Genomic DNA, 21,497 nt, shown 5'->3' with positions numbered 1-21,497 from the left:
ATTTTCCTCTGTCTGTCTTAATCCATGTCTCTCCTGCCCCTTTCTTCCCTGGTAGGAGGGATGAATCAGATCAGTTTTGGTCAGGAGCTTAGCCAGGCACGGGACTCAGGCATCTCTACCTTTAGTGATAACCCTGCAGTTAGCAATAGCCTAAGAAGGACCCCTACCGTGAGGGAGAGCATAGGACCCCCTGTCCCTTGCTTTCATACAGTCACATCTAGTGATTTCTAGGACGCTGGTACTTCGACCATGCATGATCCTACAATACTTACCCATGACAAAAATGAAGGCCTGTGTAACACCTAGCGATTATTTTAAAATTCATACCTTTAAAGAAATATTGTGCATCAATGTTCCAAGTCCAGACGTGAACATAAGCGTCAATATTGTTTTCTGGAACACCTTTCCAGCCTGTCCTGATGGGAAGAGGGTCTCCAAACCTAGTTCTGTTACTCTTGTTTTCGTACATCCAGTACCAACCAGTCTTGAAAAAGTAGGAGTTAAATCTGTAGAAAACTTCCCCGCGTGCGTTCCGTTCCTTCCTCACCCAATCAAAGATGGTACTAAAGCTTCCATCACAGGCCCCTGATAGGAGAAACCAAACCATGCATTATTTTTGTAGAAGCTCCAGTACAGAAGAACATGTTATAGAGCATTTTTCGGCAAGAACAAACAAGGCAATAGATATAGGGGGTGAAAAGGTAACAGTAGCACTACTGACTAGGTTCTCAAAGAGGTCCAAAGGCTCCTTTGTCATATAAGAAGACAAAGGATCATAAATCCTACATGGTAGAAGTAGAACCCATTACAGATTTTGTATTGAGGCCCAGTAGCCTCCAATAAGAATTTATTGGAAGCCATTAATAGACAGGTTAGTATCATGATTCACTTTTGGCTCTGCTCTATGCAGAGCAATTGTGTCCTAGGTGTTTTCTTGTTATCTGTATTCTCCAGGTTCAGGCTTGGTGGGAGGGACCCGGAACGCCGCCAGTAATAGTTCCTGCTCTACAGTGCACGCTTCTGGTTTTCGTGAGTTTTTCTGATATTATCTCGTTACCTTGAGTCCCTTTCCCTGACCTCCGTCCCTCCCATATTGTCTGCACTCCTTGTCTCCCTGACCCTTGACCTGTTTTGTGACCCCGTACCCCACTCTCTCCTCTGTACTTTTTTGTGTCCTCATGGTTTGTTCTCTGACCATGGCTCTGCTTCTCTACTATACCTGACGCTACTTCCTAGCTTACCGACCACCGGCTTGTACTTGACCTCGGCTTCCCTTGCTCCTCTGTACTAACGTGACCTCCCAGCTTCTGACTCTCGGCTTGATCGACTACTCTGCAGACTGTCCCCGCCTTAGTACTAGTGACCCCGAGCAGGCAAGCGCCTCACTACACCTAGGAACTCCACACCATTCCCGTGTACTTGGGCCCCCTGGTGGTGAAGCATTACAGTTAAGACCTTGACCCATATGAAGTGTTCTAAGACAGCATTTCCAATTACCATATTTTTTCTGAACGGTTTTTCTGTCTTCCCAGTCAAGCTCAAAATGCTTCCCCTGAGGTGTATAGTTTGGCTGCATGACTGATCCTATTCGATTTATATGGGGTAGACCTAGGGCATGTCCGATTTCATGAACCGCGACCTGAAAAAAGAACAAATATATCAACACGTCATCCCTAATTCTCCAGCAATGTCCTCCAAACTAATCAACTAATTGTCACCTTTTCCATCCTTCACTTAAGGTACCGTCTCACTAAACGACGTACCAGCGATTCCGACCACGATATGACCTGGTCAGGATCGCTGGTGCGTCGCTACCTGGTCGCTGGTGAGCTGTCAATCAGGCAGATCTCACCAGCGACCAGTGACCAGCCCCCAGCCACCAGCAACGTGTGGAAGCGATTCTGCGCTTGGTAACTAAGGTAAATATCGGATAACTAAGCAAAATGCTTTGCATGGTTACCCGATATTTACCTTGGTTACCAGCGCACACTGCTTAGCGCTGGCTCCCTCCACTCGTAGCCAGAGTACACATCGGGTTAATAAGCAAACTGCTTTGCTTATTTACCCGATGTGTACTCTGGCTACGTGTGCAGGGAGCAGGGAGCCGACACTGGCAGCCTGAGAGCGGCGGACGCTAGTAACCAAGGTACATATCGGGTAACCAAGCTAAGCGCTTCACTTGGTTACCCGATGTTTACCATGGTTACCAGTGTCCGCAGCTTCCAGACGCCGGCTACCTGTACATTCAGATCGTTGCTCTCTCGCTGTCAAACACAGCGATGTGTGCTTCACAGCGGGAGAGCAACGTCCAAAAAATGAACCAGCACTGTGTAACGAGCAGCGATCTCACAGCAGGGAACAGATCGCTGCTCAGTGTCACACACAGCGAGATCGCTGATGAGGTCACTGGTACGTCACAAAAACCATGACTCAGCAGCGATCTCGCTTGTGATCTCGCTATGTGAGAAGTACCCCTTACCTCCATCCGAGAATAATCCAGGACAACATACATCTTCCACGACTTACCTTTAAAAGGCTGATTCCTTGCTCGCTACTTGGCCCAACAAAATGTTCATCATCATCGAAATGAATATCTCCCAGATACCAGGCGTGAGCAAACTGCTGTCCGACCCCATCGAAAGCTTGGGAGCAACCAAGATGCTGGCCTGTAAATAAATTATTATTTTACCAGGTGGGCTTTTCTATTTATCAGATTTTGGATTTTCCAAGCACAAATCCCTACTAGAGGGTGGGGGTAGGCAAGTGAAGTCTTTTTGAGAACACGGTACAAGTTCAGAGTTTATGTTCCTCAGCTTATTCTTAGGAGTCCAGTGGGCAGGCTTATTTAGGGTTAGACAGCTATCATCGTATGCACATACGCAGAAGGTAGGCCATCACACTCTCATTAGGACCGCCCAGTGGACTCTCATGTTCAGAATGAGCCAGAATTAAAATTTATGTATCACAAGCTATTCTCAACTTTTTTCCCAAAAATTTCAATCACCACTTTGTTAATTTCCTATATATGACTGCCCGAAAAAGCCGAATGCTGTCCTTCACTATCTCCAGCAGTCCCGTAGGCAGCGAACAGAGCTGTGGCATACATGCGTGACTACCTCCCCAACCTCAGGAGGTTTTGCAGTGGTCAGACCCCTACAAATCCACGGGTTACTACTTATTCTTCGGATAGGTCAGGGGTCGAGAACCTATGGCTCACAAGCCAGATGTGTCTCTTTTGATGGCCGCATCTGGCTTGTAGACAAATCTTCTTGTTTGTAATACACACTTTTTTCCCCAAAAACTGGTGGGGGAAAAATGGAGGTGCATCTTACAAACCGCATATGGCTTACTGCGGCGGCAGTGGTGGCGCAGGGTCGGCAATACAGCGGGCTCGTGGGGTGTTGCGGCGGCAGGTGCCATTAATCTGTGGGCTGCTTTGAATCTCCCGCAGTTGACGAGATCGACTTCAAGAAAATGGCCGTGGAGGCGGTGCATATGCAGAAAGGACTCTGCGGCCATTTTCTTGAAGTCCATCGTGTCAATCTGCTCACGCGCCGCTGCCATTTTCTTGAAGTCGATCTCACCAACTGCGGGAGATTCAAAGCAGCCTGCCGACAGATCAGTGACACCCCAAGAGCCCGCAGCAGTATCGCAGACCCTCCACACACTGACCCTTCTGAGTCGCGACACCTCCTCCTTCGTGCCTGCAGCAACGCCCTCCCTGCCTTCTGGAACCTTCTGAGCGGATCCACCACCACTGCTGCTCCCTCCTGGTGAGTACGGCTCTCCCGGAATTACATTTTAAAATACAGTACAGACCAAAGTTTGGACACACCTTCTCATCTCTAGAACAACTGTTAAGAGGAGACTTTGTGCAGCAGGCCTTCATGGTAAAATAGCTGCTAGGAAACCACTGCTAAGGACGGACAACACGAAGAAGAGACTTGTTTGGGCTAAAGAACACAAGGAATGGACTTTAGACCAGTGGAAATCTGTGCTTTGGTCTGATGAGTCCAAATTTGAGATCTTTGGATCCAACCACCGTGTCTTTGTAGAAAAGGTGAACGGATGGACTCTACATGACCGTGAAGCATGGAGGAGGAGGTGTGATGGTGTGGGGGGGGCTTTGCTGCTGACACTGTTGTAGATTTATTCAAAATTGAAGGCATACAGAACCAGCATGGCTACCACAGCATCTTGCAGCGGCGTGCTATTCCATCCGGTTTGTGTTTAGTTGGACCATAATTTATTTTTCAACAGGACAATGACCCCAAACACACCTCCAGGCTGTGTAAGGGCTATTTGACTAAGAAGGAGAGTGATGGGGTGCTACACCAGATGACCTGGCCTCCACAGTCACCAGACCTGAACCCAATCGAGATGGTTTGGGGTGAGCTGGACCGCAGAGTGAAGGCAAAAGGGCCAACAAGTGCTAAGCATCTCTGGGAACTCCTTCAAGACTGTTGGAAAACCATTTCCGGTGACTACCTCTTGAAGCTCATCAAGAGAATGCCAAGAGTGTGCAAAGCAGTAATCAAAACAAAAGGTGGCTACTTTGAAGAACCTAGAATATAAGACATATTTTCAGTTGTTTCACACTTTTTTGTTAAGTATTTTATTCCACATGTGTTAATTCATAGTTTTGATGCCTTCAATGTGAATCGACAATTTTCAGAGTCATGAAAATAAAGAAAACTCATTGAATGAGAAGGTGTGTCCAAACTTTTGGTCTGTACTGTATATGACGTTCATGTCTCTCTCAGCCAAAAATGTTCCCGACCTCTGGGATAGGGGATAACTTTTAATGATGGAAACAACCCTTTCATAGACTTCACATCTGGTTTTGCTGACAGATGAGAAAGAGCTTCAGCCTAGATCACACAGGGGCACCGAAAATAGTGAGACATGGCGGCAAATTTATCAAAAAAGACAATGGTCTTTCTTACCCTCATCAACCAATCACAGCACATTTTGCCATCACTGTTTATGAGATGAAAGCTGTGCTGCGATTGGTTGCTATGGGCAACAAAGCCGTTTTTCCTTTTAGACACTTTTAATGAATGAGGTTCCATGGCTTTTGTTTTCCCCATAACTTTTAGACTAATATATTTTGCAGTGTATAGATGTAAATAATACAAATAAAACATCTGATCCTCCATGATGGTTTGAAATGATATATTATATTATACAAAGCCTTTTCATAGTATTCCCATCTCCAAGATCCTATCCCAATATGTAGTAGGCGTAACAATAATAATATTAGCAAATACCTCCAATTAGAAATATAGTATACTTCTCCTGATTTACTGTCGCCTACCTCATGTGCAGGGCATTGCAGGACCTTAGATCCATGATCATGACCACGCATATAGTGACTGTTAGTTCAAGGGGTATTCTCATTTACGAGATCCTGTCCCATCATGTAGTATGTGTAATAATAATATTAGGAAATACCTCTAATTAGAAATGTAGCATAGTTCTTATTAGCTATGTCTCTTACCTCATGTACAGGGCATTGCAGTTTAGGTATCCATGGTTATGACCACAAGCAACTAACTAATTGTCACTATATGAGTGGTTTGCAGGGCTTTGCAGCTTAGGTATCCATGGTTGCATCCACTCATATAGTGACAGTTAGTTAGTGGCTCGTGGTCGTAACCATGGATACCTAAGCTGCAATGCCCTGCACATGACGTAAGAAATGTGGCGCCCCTGAGGCTTCCGTCGCCACAAAGGTACTGCACCTCAGCCAGAGGTGTGGTATCCCATCCAGGGTAAGAATGGGGTCATCTACCAGTTCATAGACAAAACCTGCACACACCAATTGGTAGGAATACACCGGGTCAGGGATTGAGGCAGTAACCCCCATTGATGATCCGGTCATGGGGCCGTAAGTCCCATCCATTGTCCCAACGGTGAGGGGGTGGAGCCTACCAGGGAAGGGTGTGGGAGGAGTCAGGGAGTAGAAAGGGGAACCAGTAAGTTCAAGTTCAGTCAGTGGTAGAGAGGCAGTCAGAGAGAAGGCGTAGAGGAGTGAGGAGGTGGGCTGTCAGGAAAGGACAGCAGACAGAAAAGACAGAAGGAGGTTCCTGGTGGAGATCCTGGGGTCTTGTTAGGCCCAGGTGACACCGATTGAAGGGATTCCAGGGTGCCACGGAAGTCCGAACGTCCCGTGGCCCTGTTCCACTAGAATACCGGGTGGAGGGATCCGGCTGCAACACAGGGACGGTCCCTAGACTGAAAGAAGAAAGACATTACTTTTAGTGAAACCGAAGGCCTGGGAGATCGTTGCAGGCGCCCAAGGCCGCAACCCGTCACAGACCACCGGTGAAGGGGAGCAAAATACGATTGAGGTCAGCCACCTTTGTACAGGCCCTGTGGTGGAGGCGCAGGACAGTCTAGTGCAGTTTGGCGCTAAAGAGAGGACACATTGAGGGGTGCACCGGTACTGACCCTCGAACTATCCGGTATCGGCGGAGGTCCCTGACAGTGGATCCTGGAATTCCGTGGGTAACCGGTCAGCTGCAGCATTTAAACTGAACAGTGAGTAAACATCTTAACTGCAAGCCCTGTGTCGTCTCCTTTATCCTGCACCTCATCAACACCATAGACTTTACCAAGCACCAAAGGCTGCCCCGTGGTACCCGCTCTTCCTGTGGAGAGCAAGAAACACCTCAGCTGCCATAACATCAGCCCCGGAGGTCCCTTCCAGCAGCTGCAGCTCCATAGCCGCAAATTACCACAGGTGGCGTCACGAATCTTATATAAACTTTAGTACCATCTCCCTCATACCGCCATTTTAATTGACTCCACCAGGGTCATGGAGTCAGGCCCCGCCACCGCTGACTACCCTGGACTAGTCCGGCCTACACCGAGTCACCTAAGGCCCTGGGGCGGGCGAGTCAGGATCATGGCTATATTACGAGAACATACATATTTAATTGGAGGTACTTGCTAATATTCTTATTATTACACCTACTACATATTGTGATAGGACTTTGGAGATGGGAATACCACTTTAACATACCATGAGAAAGTAAGCATAGTGCACCAAATATGGTTATATGTCATGGTTTCTGGTGTGAACAGACCCATAATCATTCATTCCTTCACTATAGCACTGACACGGAATCTGATGCTGTGCTCGTTACTGCAATCACCCACCATTTTACCCAAAATGAGGTTCCTGGGATTGTTTTGGATGGTCTTTTCTGGGATTACACCATCAATGGGTCTCACCATTAGGGACCCCCACTCATATTTATAACGTATAGGCTCAAACAAGACTAAACCGCAGGACCAGGTGTTGGTACTGCAGGGAAGGAGGCAAAATCAAGTGAGGGGTTGGGTGAGGAACCTTCAATCATAAGTCAAGGCCACATTATGGCCTATTTAAGGCATTTCTCATTCGAGAAAACGGTCCAATTATGGTAATCACACTAATTTGACCAAAGTGCAATCCAATTTATGGAGGCAACTTGAACAAGCTGCAATTTTTACCTCAGTCCGAGGTAAAAAATTGGACTTGTGCACAGCCCTGTAGAATAACATTGGTCTGAGTGCCGAAAATACGGTCCCTAAGGAAGGGCCATCAAAAACTTACCCAGAAAACGAACCTTAGGACCTCTGTGAAAAATGTTTTAGAGACATTCAGTCTTCTCAAAATCTATTCTTACATTGCAAAATGAATGGGGAAGAGGTTTAACATACCTGTGCCAAAGCCAACTCTAATATCTATGTCATCTCCAGTGAGGTCTTCTTCGAACTGTAGTGGGATCACCTCACTCCACCTGCGGAACGCAGTGTTGAGTATTATTCTCTGTTGTTCAATGGTCAGCTGCATGCTGTATCCTTCTCCCATTAGCCTCCACTTCAACGTTCTCTTGGAAAAACTCATCGGATTCTCATTTTCCACCGCTTCTCTGTCGTCCCGTTTTCTTCTGAAGTGGTCTACCAGTTGGGATAAAACATTTCTTTTCCCTCGAACGTTTCCTGTGTGCGAGGAATCATGATGAGTTTCATTTGCAGCCAAGAGACTCAAGGTTGCGTTTTTACGTTTTGATGGCATTTTTATATCGGGAACTCCGCAGCGGGGCTTGTTCATGGCCAGCTTGGTTGGGTTGTCCAGGATTCCGGTCGCATTCAGTCCATTGGCCTCTTGAAATTTTTTCAATGACTCTGAAAAAGCCGGACTAATTTCAGTCTTATTAGGAGACCTGAAAATATCCCGTTCTTCAGATTCTCCTTCTGATATGATCTGCAAAACATCTTGTGGGGCAGAGTCAAGTTCAGGAACGTCTCCTCCAAATGCTTGCTCTTCCCAATTTACTGGTGTCACCCATCCATATTTCACAAGGTATTGCTATTTAGAAAAAAATAAAAATAAAGATATCAGACCTTGTAGAGGTTTTATTACATCTAAGAGTATGTGCACACCATATCATTATCTGATATCTGAGTTTTTCAAAAAGAAGACATTTCAGGACACAACAGTGTTTAATCTCTAAAAGGTCTTATTTTTTATTTTTGTTGTTACTTTTTGAGCGCCTTTTCAATGTTTTTTGACCTCCAGCATTCTTCCATTATTTTTATAGCGTCTTTTTTACTGATGTTTCCAGACTTTTTTTTAGCTCCATGAAGCAATCGCTAGCAGTTTATGAAGCAAAAAGGCTGGGAAAACACTCATAAAGACACCCAGGTGTCTTCTGGGCGTCTTTTTGAGCCTTCACATCGACTTCAACTATAAAGAATAGAGTGTGAAGAATAAATAGTTCAGCTGATGTCGTTGGAAACCTCTTTTAAAAGACGCTCAAGGGGCTGAACATATAAACAATAACTTTTTAAATAGAGATCCATATATTCATTCTTCAGAGTTTTTTTGTGCCTTTTCAAGAGGTTTTATAGCAGAATGCGCTTGAATAAGATGTCTAAGATGTCTAATTGTCATTTAATATACTTCATACAAAACCATGGAATCACCATTAATGGTACATAGTAGAAACTTTACCTCTGGCACCAAGCTTCCCTGGTTGCAGGGGGCAGAATTTTGGCAGATGTGACACTTATGCTAGCAATAATGAAGGAGGAGAAGTGTCTCATACTAGTTATAGGTAGCTATCCTCTAAATATCTGACCCTTCAAAGTGATAGTTGGTAACTTTGGGATCTGTGGAAGTCTGAATGATGTGAACCCCACCAATCCAGAGAAAAGGGTTTTTAAGTGTATCTCCAAAGGAAGAACAAGCATCAAAGACATGTCAAAGGAAGGACCAATACCCCTCGAAAGCAGCATCAAAGACATCATTCTGCCAACAAAGATCCAATCTGTACTGTTGGCACAGATGTCTTTAGATGGGTTTTCTGAGATCCCTACTTGTTTATGAAGGTTTTTCAATGGGTTATAGTCCCAATCAACACATGATAGTAGATAACCTAGTAATCGATGAGCTGAGATCCTTACCAATCAAGAGTATGGGTCTCTGAAATGCCAACTGTTCCATTCCAATGGAGTGTTTCAGGGTTCAATTCTTGGGATCAGTGTGGGTCACGAAAGATAGATGTGGATATGTGATAGATTTAAATGTTGAGAATAAGCCTTTTAGAAACCTTGAAACAAGAGAGGATTTCGGGAAGCCAGATTCATATATCTGTAGACAACTGTTTAGGTATTCCTGCTCCTCACCACTAGAGTGGGTTGGTGAGTTGAGATGACTTTGCTGGAGCTCTCGTGAACAGAATTGGTCTGAAATGCCAACTGTTCCATTCTAACAGAGTGTTTTAGGGCTCAATACTTGGGATCAGTATGGGTCATCTAAGCAAAATATGGATAGGTGATAGCTTTAAATGTTGAGAATAAGCCTTAAAGTGAACCTGTCATCAGAAATTTAGCTATAAACCTAAAAGTTTCCCCCTCTGCAGCTCCTGGGCTGCATTCTAGAAAGCTTCCTATAGTTTTTGTGGCCCCTTTTATTCCAAACTAAATACTTTATAAACTTGTACCTTTTCGTATGCAAATGTCTTAAATCTTCCATGGGGACGGGCTGCCTGATGTACGTTGCTGTCCTCCTGCCGATTTACGCCGCCCCCGAACGCTGAATTTCAAACCTCAGGACGCCGCCCCTGGGCGCCCGTGGTCCCGCGCATGCGCTGTGCTACTGTAGCGGGACTGTGCACTGCGTGCATGTGTGACCGCTAGTGACGCTTTGCGCGGGCACGAGGTTATGGGCGGCGCTGTGAGTGTCATCAGCAAGTGCCGCCCATAACCTCGTGACCGCACTTTTGCCTATTCCTCCAGCGTTCTGCGCAAGCGCTCGCTGGCCAGATGACCGGACGTCACCTCCTTCCCATCCTGCTCAGCAGCAGGAAATAGATGGGAGGAGCGGACGGAGCAGTCGGTGCCCGCGCAAAGCGTCACCAGCGGTCACACGTGCACGCAGTGCACGGCACCGCTACAGTAGCACAGCGCATGCGCGGGACCACGGGCGCCCAGGGGCGGCGTCCTGAGGTTTGAAATTCAGCGTTCGGGGGCAGCGTAAATCGGCAGAAGGACAGCAACATACATCAGGCAGCCTGCCCCCATGGAAGATTTAAGAAATTTGTATACGAAAAGGTACAAGTTTATAAAGTATTTATTTTGGAATAAAAGGGGCCACAAAAACTATAGGAAGCTTCCTAGAATGCAGCCCAGGAGCTGCAGAGGGGGGAACTTTTAGGTTTATAGCTAAATTTCTGATGACAGGTTCCCTTTAAAGAAACCTTGAAATAAGAGTAAGGATTTCGGGAAGCCAGATTCGCACATCTGTAGACTACAGTTTGCGTATTCCTGCTCCTCACCACTAGAGTGGGTTGGCGAGTTGAGATGACTGCTGGATCTCTCGCGAAGAGAACTGGTCCTCCCTTTGGAAATCCAACCAGTATCAGAAGTCTTACAGGTAATGTTCTCTAGGAAAAATCTGCAGATTAAAGGTTTCTTCCTTTTGGGGAGAACTAATTTGCACACTTTTTTCCATAGAGCACATGTAACAACAATTCCTACACCAACTGGATTAGCTAATTAGTACCTGTAGACTCGAAAGCTTTTAGGAGTCCAAAAATTGTACTGGACCTAGAAATGTATTTAGAAATATTAACTTATTTCCAGAAACTGAACCAGCAGGAACTCCAGGAATCTATGATCTCACACATTCTAAAAAGCAACCAAGATACCGGCAAATTCATGAACTCCAGGAATCTGTTCTCAAAGATTCCTGCAGACACATGAATGTTGAGTTCATTAATTAACTATCTGAATTGCTAAAGATTCCCTGAATAGCATAGATATTTACATAAAGTCATTCATTGCTTCCTGATCATATATTTTGAGCATGCATAAATACTCCTCAATGTGGTCTGGGTGGCCTAATGGAGATTATGGCTTTCAATTATCATTGCTGTGGAAGTGTAAGAAATATTTGTTACAGCCAAACCTACATGAAATATGCTTGGCCCTCCCTGCGCTGTGTACACACTAAGTGCTTGGTGGAGATGTGCTTCGAGGATGTTTACACTGATTCCCGGCTCATGGTTTTGCTCAGATGTTGTCAGGTTTATTTTCGTGTGTATATATATATATATATATATATATATATATATATACATACACAGCATATTGTAATGAATGCAGTGTGGTAAGGGTTAGCTCCTAAGTCTACTGTTATGTAGTTAAGCCAGTGTGCTAAGGGTTAAATCCTAGCTCTCCTGTTGTGTAGCATAGCAGAAAAGGGGAGGGTTAAATCCTTTTCATTGCATGTATTGATTGGAAATGCACCTGAAATGTTTTGTATAGAACCAGGGATGTGTTCACCTAGAGATGGGCTGCTCAGTGAGGGAGAGTACTCTCTGGAAGGGGGCGGCAGGTGGCAGCCAAGATAGACAGTCTGTCTGAATGGAGTCTCAGAGAGAGTGAGTCTGTAAGGGAGCTCCATGTGACAGCTAAGACAAAGGATCTATCTGAATGAAGTCGTCTCTGAGAGATCGCTGCATGTGGTGACTGAGACAAAGGATCTATCTGACTGAAGTCGTCTCTGAGAGATCGCTGCATGTGGCAGCTGAGACAGAGGATCTATCCGAATGAAGTCGTCTCTGAGAGATCGCTGCATGTGGCAGCTGAGACAAAGGATCTATCTGACTGAAGTCGTCTCTGAGAGATCGCTGCATGTGGCAGCTGAGACAAAGGATCTATCTGACTGAAGTCGTCTCTGAGAGATCGCTGCATGTGGCAGCTGAGACAAAGGATCTATCTGAATGAAGTTCTCTCTGAGAGATAGCTGCATGTGGCGGCTGAGACAGAGGATCTATCTGAATGAAGTTGTCTCTGAGAGATAGCTGCATGTGGCAGCTGAGACAAAGGACCTATCTGAATGAAGTTCTCTCTGAGAGATAGCTGCATGTGGCGGCTGAGACAGAGGATCTATCTGAATGAAGTTCTCTCTGAGAGATAGCTGCATGTGGCGGCTGAGACAAAGGATCTATCTGACTGAAGTCGTCTCTGAGAGATAGCTGCATGTGGCGGCTGAGACAGAGGATCTATCCGAATTAAGTCGTCTCTGAGAGATCGCTGCATGTGGCAGCTGAGACAAAGGATCTATCTGACTGAAGTCGTCTCTGAGAGATCGCTGCATGTGGCAGCTGAGACAAAGGATCTATCTGAATGAAGTTCTCTCTGAGAGATAGCTGCATGTGGCGGCTGAGACAGAGGATCTATCTGAATGAAGTTCTCTCTGAGAGATAGCTGCATGTGGCAGCTGAGACAAAGGATCTATCTGAATGAAGTTCTCTCTGAGAGATAGCTGCATGTGGCAGCTGAGACAAAGGATCTATCTGAATGAAGTTGTCTCTGAGAGATAGCTGCATGGGGCAGCTGAGACAGAGGATCTATCTGAATGAAGTTGTCTCTGAGAGATAGCTGCATGTGGCAGCTGAGACAGAGGATCTATCTGAATGAAGTAGTCTCTGAGAGATAGATGCATGTGGCGGCTGAGACAGAGGATCTATCTGAATGAAGTTCTCTCTGAGAGATAGCTGCATGTGGCAGCTGAGACAAAGGATCTATCTGAATGAAGTTGTCTCTGAGAGATAGCTGCATGTGGCAGCTGAGACAGAGGATCTATCCGAATGAAGTTGTCTCTGAGAGATAGCTGCATGTGGCAGCTGAGACAAAGGATCTATCTGAATGAAGTTCTCTCTGAGAGATAGCTGCATGGGGCAGCTGAGACAGAGGATCTATCTGAATGAAGTTGTCTCTGAGAGATAGCTGCATGTGGCAGCTGAGACAGAGGATCTATCTGAATGAAGTTGTCTCTGAGAGATAGCTGCATGGGGCAGCTGAGACAGAGGATCTATCTGAATGAAGTTCTCTCTGAGAGATAGCTGCATGTGGCAGCTGAGACAGAGGATCTATCCGAATGAAGTCGTCTCTGAGAGATCGCTGCATGTGGCAGCTGAAACAAAGGATCTATCTGACTGAAGTCGTCTCTGAGAGATCGCTGCATGTGGCAGCTGAGACAAAGGATCTATCTGAATGAAGTTCTCTCTGAGAGATAGCTGCATGTGGCGGCTGAGACAAAGGATCTATCTGAATGAAGTTGTCTCTGAGAGATAGCTGCATGTGGCAGCTGAGACAAAGGATCTATCTGAATGAAGTTGTCTCTGAGAGATAGCTGCATGTGGCAGCTGAGACAGAGGATCTATCTGAATAAAGTTGTCTCTGAGAGATAGCTGCATGTGGCAGCTGAGACAAAGGATCTATCTGAATGAAGTTCTCTCTGAGAGATAGCTGCATGGGGCAGCTGAGACAGAGGATCTATCTGAATGAAGTTGTCTCTGAGAGATAGCTGCATGTGGCAGCTGAGACAGAGGATCTATCTGAATGAAGTTGTCTCTGAGAGATAGCTGCATGTGGCAGCTGAGACAAAGGATCTATCTGAATGAAGTTGTCTCTGAGAGATAGATGCATGTGGCAGCTGAGACAAAGGATCTATCTGAATGAAGTTGTCTCTGAGAGATAGCTGCATGTGGCAGCTGAGACAAAGGATCTATCTGAATGAAGTTGTCTCTGAGAGATAGCTGCATGGGGCAGCTGAGACAGAGGATCTATCTGAATGAAGTTGTCTCTGAGAGATAGATGCATGTGGCAGCTGAGACAGAGGATCTATCTGAATGAAGTTGTCTCTGAGAGATAGATGCATGTGGCAGCTGAGACAAAGGATCTATCTGAATGAAGTTGTCTCTGAGAGATAGATGCATGTGGCAGCTGAGACAAAGGATCTATCTGAATGAAGTTGTCTCTGAGAGATAGCTGCATGTGGCAGCTGAGACAAAGGATCTATCTGACTGAAGTCGTCTCTGAGAGATCGCTGCATGTGGCAGCTGAGACAAAGGATCTATCTGAATGAAGTTCTCTCTGAGAGATAGCTGCATGTGGCGGCTGAGACAGAGGATCTATCTGAATGAAGTTCTCTCTGAGAGATAGCTGCATGTGGCAGCTGAGACAAAGGATCTATCTGAATGAAGTTGTCTCTGAGAGATAGCTGCATGGGGCAGCTGAGACAGAGGATCTATCTGAATGAAGTTGTCTCTGAGAGATAGCTGCATGTGGCAGCTGAGACAGAGGATCTATCTGAATGAAGTAGTCTCTGAGAGATAGATGCATGTGGCGGCTGAGACAGAGGATCTATCTGAATGAAGTTCTCTCTGAGAGATAGCTGCATGTGGCAGCTGAGACAAAGGATCTATCTGAATGAAGTTCTCTCTGAGAGATAGCTGCATGTGGCAGCTGAGACAGAGGATCTATCCGAATGAAGTCGTCTCTGAGAGATCGCTGCATGTGGCAGCTGAGACAAAGGATCTATCTGACTGAAGTCGTCTCTGAGAGATCGCTGCATGTGGCAGCTGAGACAAAGGATCTATCTGAATGAAGTTCTCTCTGAGAGATAGCTGCATGTGGCGGCTGAGACAAAGGATCTATCTGAATGAAGTTGTCTCTGAGAGATAGCTGCATGTGGCAGCTGAGACAAAGGATCTATCTGAATGAAGTTGTCTCTGAGAGATAGCTGCATGTGGCAGCTGAGACAGAGGATCTATCTGAATAAAGTTGTCTCTGAGAGATAGCTGCATGTGGCAGCTGAGACAAAGGATCTATCTGAATGAAGTTCTCTCTGAGAGATAGCTGCATGGGGCAGCTGAGACAGAGGATCTATCTGAATGAAGTTGTCTCTGAGAGATAGCTGCATGTGGCAGCTGAGACAGAGGATCTATCTGAATGAAGTTGTCTCTGAGAGATAGCTGCATGTGGCAGCTGAGACAAAGGATCTATCTGAATGAAGTTGTCTCTGAGAGATAGATGCATGTGGCAGCTGAGACAAAGGATCTATCTGAATGAAGTTGTCTCTGAGAGATAGCTGCATGTGGCAGCTGAGACAAAGGATCTATCTGAATGAAGTTGTCTCTGAGAGATAGCTGCATGGGGCAGCTGAGACAGAGGATCTATCTGAATGAAGTTGTCTCTGAGAGATAGATGCATGTGGCAGCTGAGACAGAGGATCTATCTGAATGAAGTTGTCTCTGAGAGATAGATGCATGTGGCAGCTGAGACAAAGGATCTACCTGAATGAAGTTGTCTCTGAGAGATAGATGCATGTGGCAGCTGAGACAAAGGATCTATCTGAATGAAGTTGTCTCTGAGAGATAGCTGCATGTGGCAGCTGAGACAAAGGATCTATCTGAATGAAGTTGTCTCTGAGAGATAGCTGCATGGGGCAGCTGAGACAGAGGATCTATCTGAATGAAGTTGTCTCTGAGAGATAGATGCATGTGGCAGCTGAGACAGAGGATCTATCTGAATGAAGTTGTCTCTGAGAGATAGCTGCATGTGGCAGCTGAGACAAAGGATCTATCTGAATGAAGTTGTCTCTGAGAGATAGATGCATGTGGCAGCTGAGACAAAGGATCTATCTGAATGAAGTTCTCTCTGAGAGATAGCTGCATGTGGCAGCTGAGACAAAGGATCTATCTGAATGAAGTTGTCTCTGAGAGATAGCTGCATGTGGCAGCTGAGACAAAGGATCTATCTGAATGAAGTTCTCTCTGAGAGATAGCTGCATGTGGCAGCTGAGACAAAGGATCTATCTGAATGAAGTTCTCTCTGAGAGATAGCTGCATGTGGCAGCTGAGACAGAGGATCTATCTGAATGAAGTTGTCTCTGAGAGATAGCTGCATGTGGCAGCTGAGACAGAGGATCTATCTGAATGAAGTTGTCTCTGAGAGATAGCTGCATGTGGCAGCTGAGACAGAGGATCTGTCTGAATGAAGTAGTCTCTGAGAGATAGATGCATGTGGCAGCTGAGACAAAGGATCTATCTGAATGAAGTTGTCTCTGAGAGATAGCTGCATGTGGCAGCTGAGACAGAGGATCTATCTGAATGAAGTAGTCTCTGAGAGATAGATGCATGTGGCAGCTGAGACAAAGGATCTATCTGAATGAAGTTGTCTCTGAGAGATAGATGCATGTGGCAGCTGAGACAAAGGATCTATCTGAATGAAGTTCTCTCTGAGAGATAGCTGCATGTGGCAGCTGAGACAAAGGATCTATCTGAATGAAGTTGTCTCTGAGAGATAGCTGCATGTGGCAGCTGAGACAAAGGATCTATCTGAATGAAGTTCTCTCTGAGAGATAGCTGCATGTGGCAGCTGAGACAAAGGATCTATCTGAATGAAGTTGTCTCTGAGAGATAGCTGCATGTGGCAGCTGAGACAAAGGATCTATCTGAATGAAGTTCTCTCTGAGAGATAGCTGCATGTGGCAGCTGAGACAAAGGATCTATCTGAATGAAGTTCTCTCTGAGAGATAGCTGCATGTGGCAGCTGAGACAGAGGATCTATCTGAATGAAGTTGTCTCTGAGAGATAGCTGCATGTGGCAGCTGAGACAGAGGATCTATCTGAATGAAGTTGTCTCTGAGAGATAGCTGCATGTGGCAGCTGAGACAGAGGATCTGTCTGAATGAAGTAGTCTCTGAGAGATAGATGCATGTGGCAGCTGAGACAAAGGATCTATCTGAATGAAGTTGTCTCTGAGAGATAGCTGCATGTGGCAGCTGAGACAGAGGATCTATCTGAATGAAGTAGTCTCTGAGAGATAGATGCATGTGGCAGCTGAGACAAAGGATCTATCTGAATGAAGTTGTCTCTGAGAGATAGCTGCATGTGGCAGCTGAGACAGAGGATCTATCTGAATGAAGTTGTCTCTGAAAGATAGCTGCATGTGGCAGCTGAGACAGAGGATCTATCTGAATGAAGTAGTCTCTGAGAGATAGATGCATGTGGCAGCTGAGACAAAGGATCTATCTGAATGAAGTTGTCTCTGAGAGATAGCTGCATGTGGCAGCTGAGACAGAGGATATATCTGAATGAAGTTGTCTCTGAAAGATAGCTGCATGTGGCAGCTGAGACATCTATCTGAATGAAGTCATATTTGAGAGACAGCTACATGTGGTGACTGAGACAGAGGATCTATCTGAATGAAGTTCTCTCTGAGAGACAGCTGCATGTGGTGACTGAGACAGAGGATATATCTGAATAAGGTTCTCTCTGAGAGACAGCTGCATGTGGTGACTGAGACAGAGGATCTATCTGAATAAGGTTCTCTCTGAGAGACAGCTGCATGTGGTGACTGAGACAGAGGATCTATCTGAATGAAGTTCTCTCTGAGAGACAGCTACATGTGGCAGCTGAGACAGAGGATCTATCTGAATGAAGTTGTCTCTGAGAGACAGCTGCATGTGGTGACTGAGACAAAGGATATATCTGAATAAGGTTCTCTCTGAGAGATAGCTGCATGTGGCGGCTGAGACAAAGTCTGTCTGAGTGGAGCGTGCAAAAGTTGGCTTGGGAATTAAAGCAGTTTGCTGCTGACCAAAGGAAAAAAGTTCGTTGTTAGACAGCCAGAAAAATGGGCTTTAAAATTGGTCACTTGTGTCTTGGCGTGCCTGCCACTAATGGGGGGGGGGGCACTATGTGGCTGGCACAGTTTTTTGAGTCATTTTGGATCAGGTCTGCTCCAAAATCCTACTTAAAAACCACTTACAAAATTCTCGGGAAACTGTTCCTATTATCATGTCATGTCGTTGAAGTGGATCCTGATGGAATCTGCTCCAGATTAATGACATAAAATGCTTGAGGGAAAAAAAACTATCAAAACGGTAAAAAACCTTTTGAGAAAAAGAGAAACGTCTCCAAAAAAACCTCCCCAAATTAGGGTATGTGCACACAGGGTCATTTTCAGATGGGTATGTTTTGATGTCAGGGTCTATAAGATGTCGTGTGTATATACGCTTAAAAGCATTTCCTGAAGTTGTCCGCTAGAAAAACCCGTTGGATTCGTCCGTTTAAAAAAAAAAAAAAAAAAATACTTCAGTGTAAACATAGCCTTATTATGGCTCGGTGGATCATGCGGTATGTACTGTATAAAGATAACACAATAGTTGTAGTCGTAATGTCACTGCTGCAGCCAAAAAATGGAGAGCGTTGGACCGGAGGAGGCTGAGAACCATCTCTGAATGTATTTTTTACTAGTATCCTACTGTTTCTAAAAAGTGAAAAACCCCTTTAACTCACAAACAAGCTACAATTCCAGACAGCTTTTTGTAAATTTCAGTACTTTTTGCTTTCTCCATCGGCCATACCTGTGCAGCCTCCGGGCTCAGAATCGCTTCCGCTTGCGGGTGATTTTGGAGCTCAAGGTCAGAATGGTCCCGGCTGTGGAAGAGTTTTTCTGCGCTGGTCCCCTTTATGAACAGGAGGTAGGGGGCAGAAATCAGGATCAACACAGTTTTCAGGCTAACAACTTGCTCCATACCAGTTGTACCAGATCGTCTTCTGTTTTCATGTGAACAGCGTTACAATTTCTTGTAGTGTCAGGAAAGGTTCCTCTTTGTTCTATCAAGTTTATCAATTCTTCAAAACTTGATATATGTCAAATCTGAAAAAAAAAACAAAAACAAAACCCAAAGAATGAGGTTTGTTATATCCTTCTTATCCAATGCATATACTTAAAGGGGTATCCCTATCTAAGCACATGATGTATCTGTTGAGACCCCACCACTGGTCACTCCCCATCAGTTAGGAAGTAATACCACTGAGTGACAGTACAGAAGTGCCGCTTCATAGATCTTCTAATATCAGGCCACCACAATTTGGTGTGTGACAGCATGTCCTAGCAATATTGTTGCGGAAAATCACTTTTAACACCTCAACGACTACTTATTACCGTATCTTTAGGCTCTGCAAATCATGAGTCTGCATTTGTATATTTTGATGCAGTTGCATTAAAGCTCCTGCAATTTAAGCTGCGGTCACTGGGGAGTGGTTTCTGACTCCTTGTGTCTTCTCTTTTCCAGCCTAGATATTGTAGCACTCAGTGAGCACTATATAGTGAGAAGTATGACCACTAAGCGTAACCCTGGCATAGCAGAACTGCTGAGTCTTAAGGCCGCTTTACACGCTACGGCATCGCTCAAGCGATCTCGTTGGGGTCACGGAATTTGTGACGCACATCCCGCCGCTTTAGCGATGTCGTTGCGTGTGATACCTATGAGCGATTTCGCATCGTCGCAAAAACGTGCAAAATTGCTAATCGGTGACATGCCCCCCTATTCCCAATTATCGTTGCTGCTGCGTGTACGATGTAGTTCGTCGTTCCTGCGGCAGCACACATCGCTATGTGTGACACCGCAGGAATAAGGAACCTCACCTTACCTGCGGCCACCGGCAATGCCGAAGGAAGGAGGTGGGCGGCATGTTACGTCCCGCTCATCTCCGCCCCTCCATTTCTATTGGGCGCCCGCTTAGTGACGTCGCTGTGACGCCGAACGAACCGCCCCCTTAGAAAGGAGGCGGTTCGCCGGTCACAGCGACGTCGCAGGGCAGGTAAGTGCATGTGAAGCTGCCGTAGCGATAATGTTCGCTACGGCAGCTATCACAAGATATCGCATGTGCGACGGGGGCGGGGACTATCGCGCTCGACATCGCTACAATCGGCTAGCGATGTCGCAGCGTGCAAAGTACCCCTTAGAATACATAGATCAGCTCTGTCAAATGTTTACATACACTAAGAGTACTATGCCTTTAAACAATATAGGACAGCCCATGTGATGATGTCATGTGTTTGGAAGTTTCTGATAGGTTTAATGGCAACATCTGAGTTAATTAGAGACACATCTGTGGATGGATTGTAATGCACACCTGAAACACACTGCTTCTTTGTGAATCATCATGGGAAAGTCAAAAGAAATCAGCCAAGATCTCAGGAAGAGATTTATGGACTTGCACAAGTCTGGTTCATCCTACAGTGCAATTTCCAGATACCGGAAGGTGTCTCGTTCAGCTGTACAAACAATTATATGCAAGTACAAACAAGATATGGGACTGTGCAGCCATCATACCGCTCAGGAAGAAGAGGGGTTCTATACACCAGAGATGAACGTGCTTTGGTTAGATATGTGCATATCAACCCAAGAACAAAAGCAAAAGACCTTGTGAAGACGCTGGAGGAAGCTGATTAGATTGTGTCATTATCATTATCCACAGTGAAACGAGTACTGTATCAACATGGGCTGAAAGGCCACTCTGCCAGGAAGAAGCCAATACTCCAAAAGAAACATAAAAAAGCCAGATTAATTTTTGCACATCACACAGGAACAAAGACTTTAATTTTTGGAGACATGTCCTGTGGTTATTATATTAATATTACATTAAAATAATAAAAAATATATAAATTACATAACAAAAACAGCACTGAAAAATAATAAAATTAGTTCTTCATAAAACAAGACCTCAGGCAGTAAATCTTCCAGTTTGCTCACTACTGTTAATAATATCACTTGTAGAATACGAGAACTGTGGAAAAAAGTGCAAAATAGGGTCTTACCCCAATATATATAGGGTCAAATGCGAGCAGAACTACTCACCAAATGGAGTTGTGACAGTCACAACTCCTGTAAGTGCATGGAATCCAGGTCAATGGCAGCAGCACCCCACAGGCAGATAACAGAGAGAAAATAGAGACGGGCTTTTCATACCGCGCTAATGACCACTGATGAACGTTGTGAGTTTAATGTCACTTTATTCCAGGTCTACATCAAATCTTTGATGCTCCTTATGCCTGTTTTGTCCTGAGGAAGGGAGCAGAGACTCCTGAAACGCGTAGACCTGGAATAAAGTGACATTAATCTCACAGCGTTCATCAGTGCTCATTGGCGCGGTATGAAAAACCCGTCTCTATTTTCTCCCCAATAATATCACTTGTGCATAAGGGTCTTCAATCCTTTCCAATTATATGAGAAAATAGTAGGAGACGGAGTATTGCATCCATAAATGTTTGATAAATGCTTCAGTTTAGAAGCTGAAACGTTGCTGGATGAAACGCCGCCCACAGCCCAGTCACTCAGTGATACTGGGGCTGGC

The 21,497-nt window shown here is 45.2% G+C and overlaps 1 protein-coding gene across 2 annotated transcripts in view; it reads right to left on the bottom strand.

Moving 5' to 3' along the window:
- The window catches only part of LOC142303138 (matrix metalloproteinase-21-like), a 119,779-nt gene that overhangs the window by 19,158 nt on the left and 79,124 nt on the right, over positions 1-21,497 (bottom strand). For both annotated transcript variants that reach the window (XM_075344286.1, XM_075344285.1), the window contains exons 2-6: positions 18,719-19,014; positions 7,711-8,362; positions 2,527-2,666; positions 1,498-1,639; positions 328-585 (exon numbers count right to left, since the gene is read on the bottom strand). In XM_075344286.1, the coding sequence (XP_075200401.1) occupies positions 328-585; positions 1,498-1,639; positions 2,527-2,666; positions 7,711-8,362; positions 18,719-18,889 (1,363 nt within the window). In that variant the 5' untranslated portion in view covers positions 18,890-19,014. The remainder of the gene's footprint in view (positions 1-327; positions 586-1,497; positions 1,640-2,526; positions 2,667-7,710; positions 8,363-18,718; positions 19,015-21,497) is intronic.

Source organism: Anomaloglossus baeobatrachus, chromosome 4 (genome assembly GCF_048569485.1).
Source record: "Anomaloglossus baeobatrachus isolate aAnoBae1 chromosome 4, aAnoBae1.hap1, whole genome shotgun sequence".
NCBI classification, from domain to species: Eukaryota; Metazoa; Chordata; class Amphibia; order Anura; family Aromobatidae; genus Anomaloglossus; species Anomaloglossus baeobatrachus.
The sequence above is the reverse complement of the archived record's forward strand: the minus strand, read 5'-3'. Positions and strand labels throughout refer to the sequence as shown.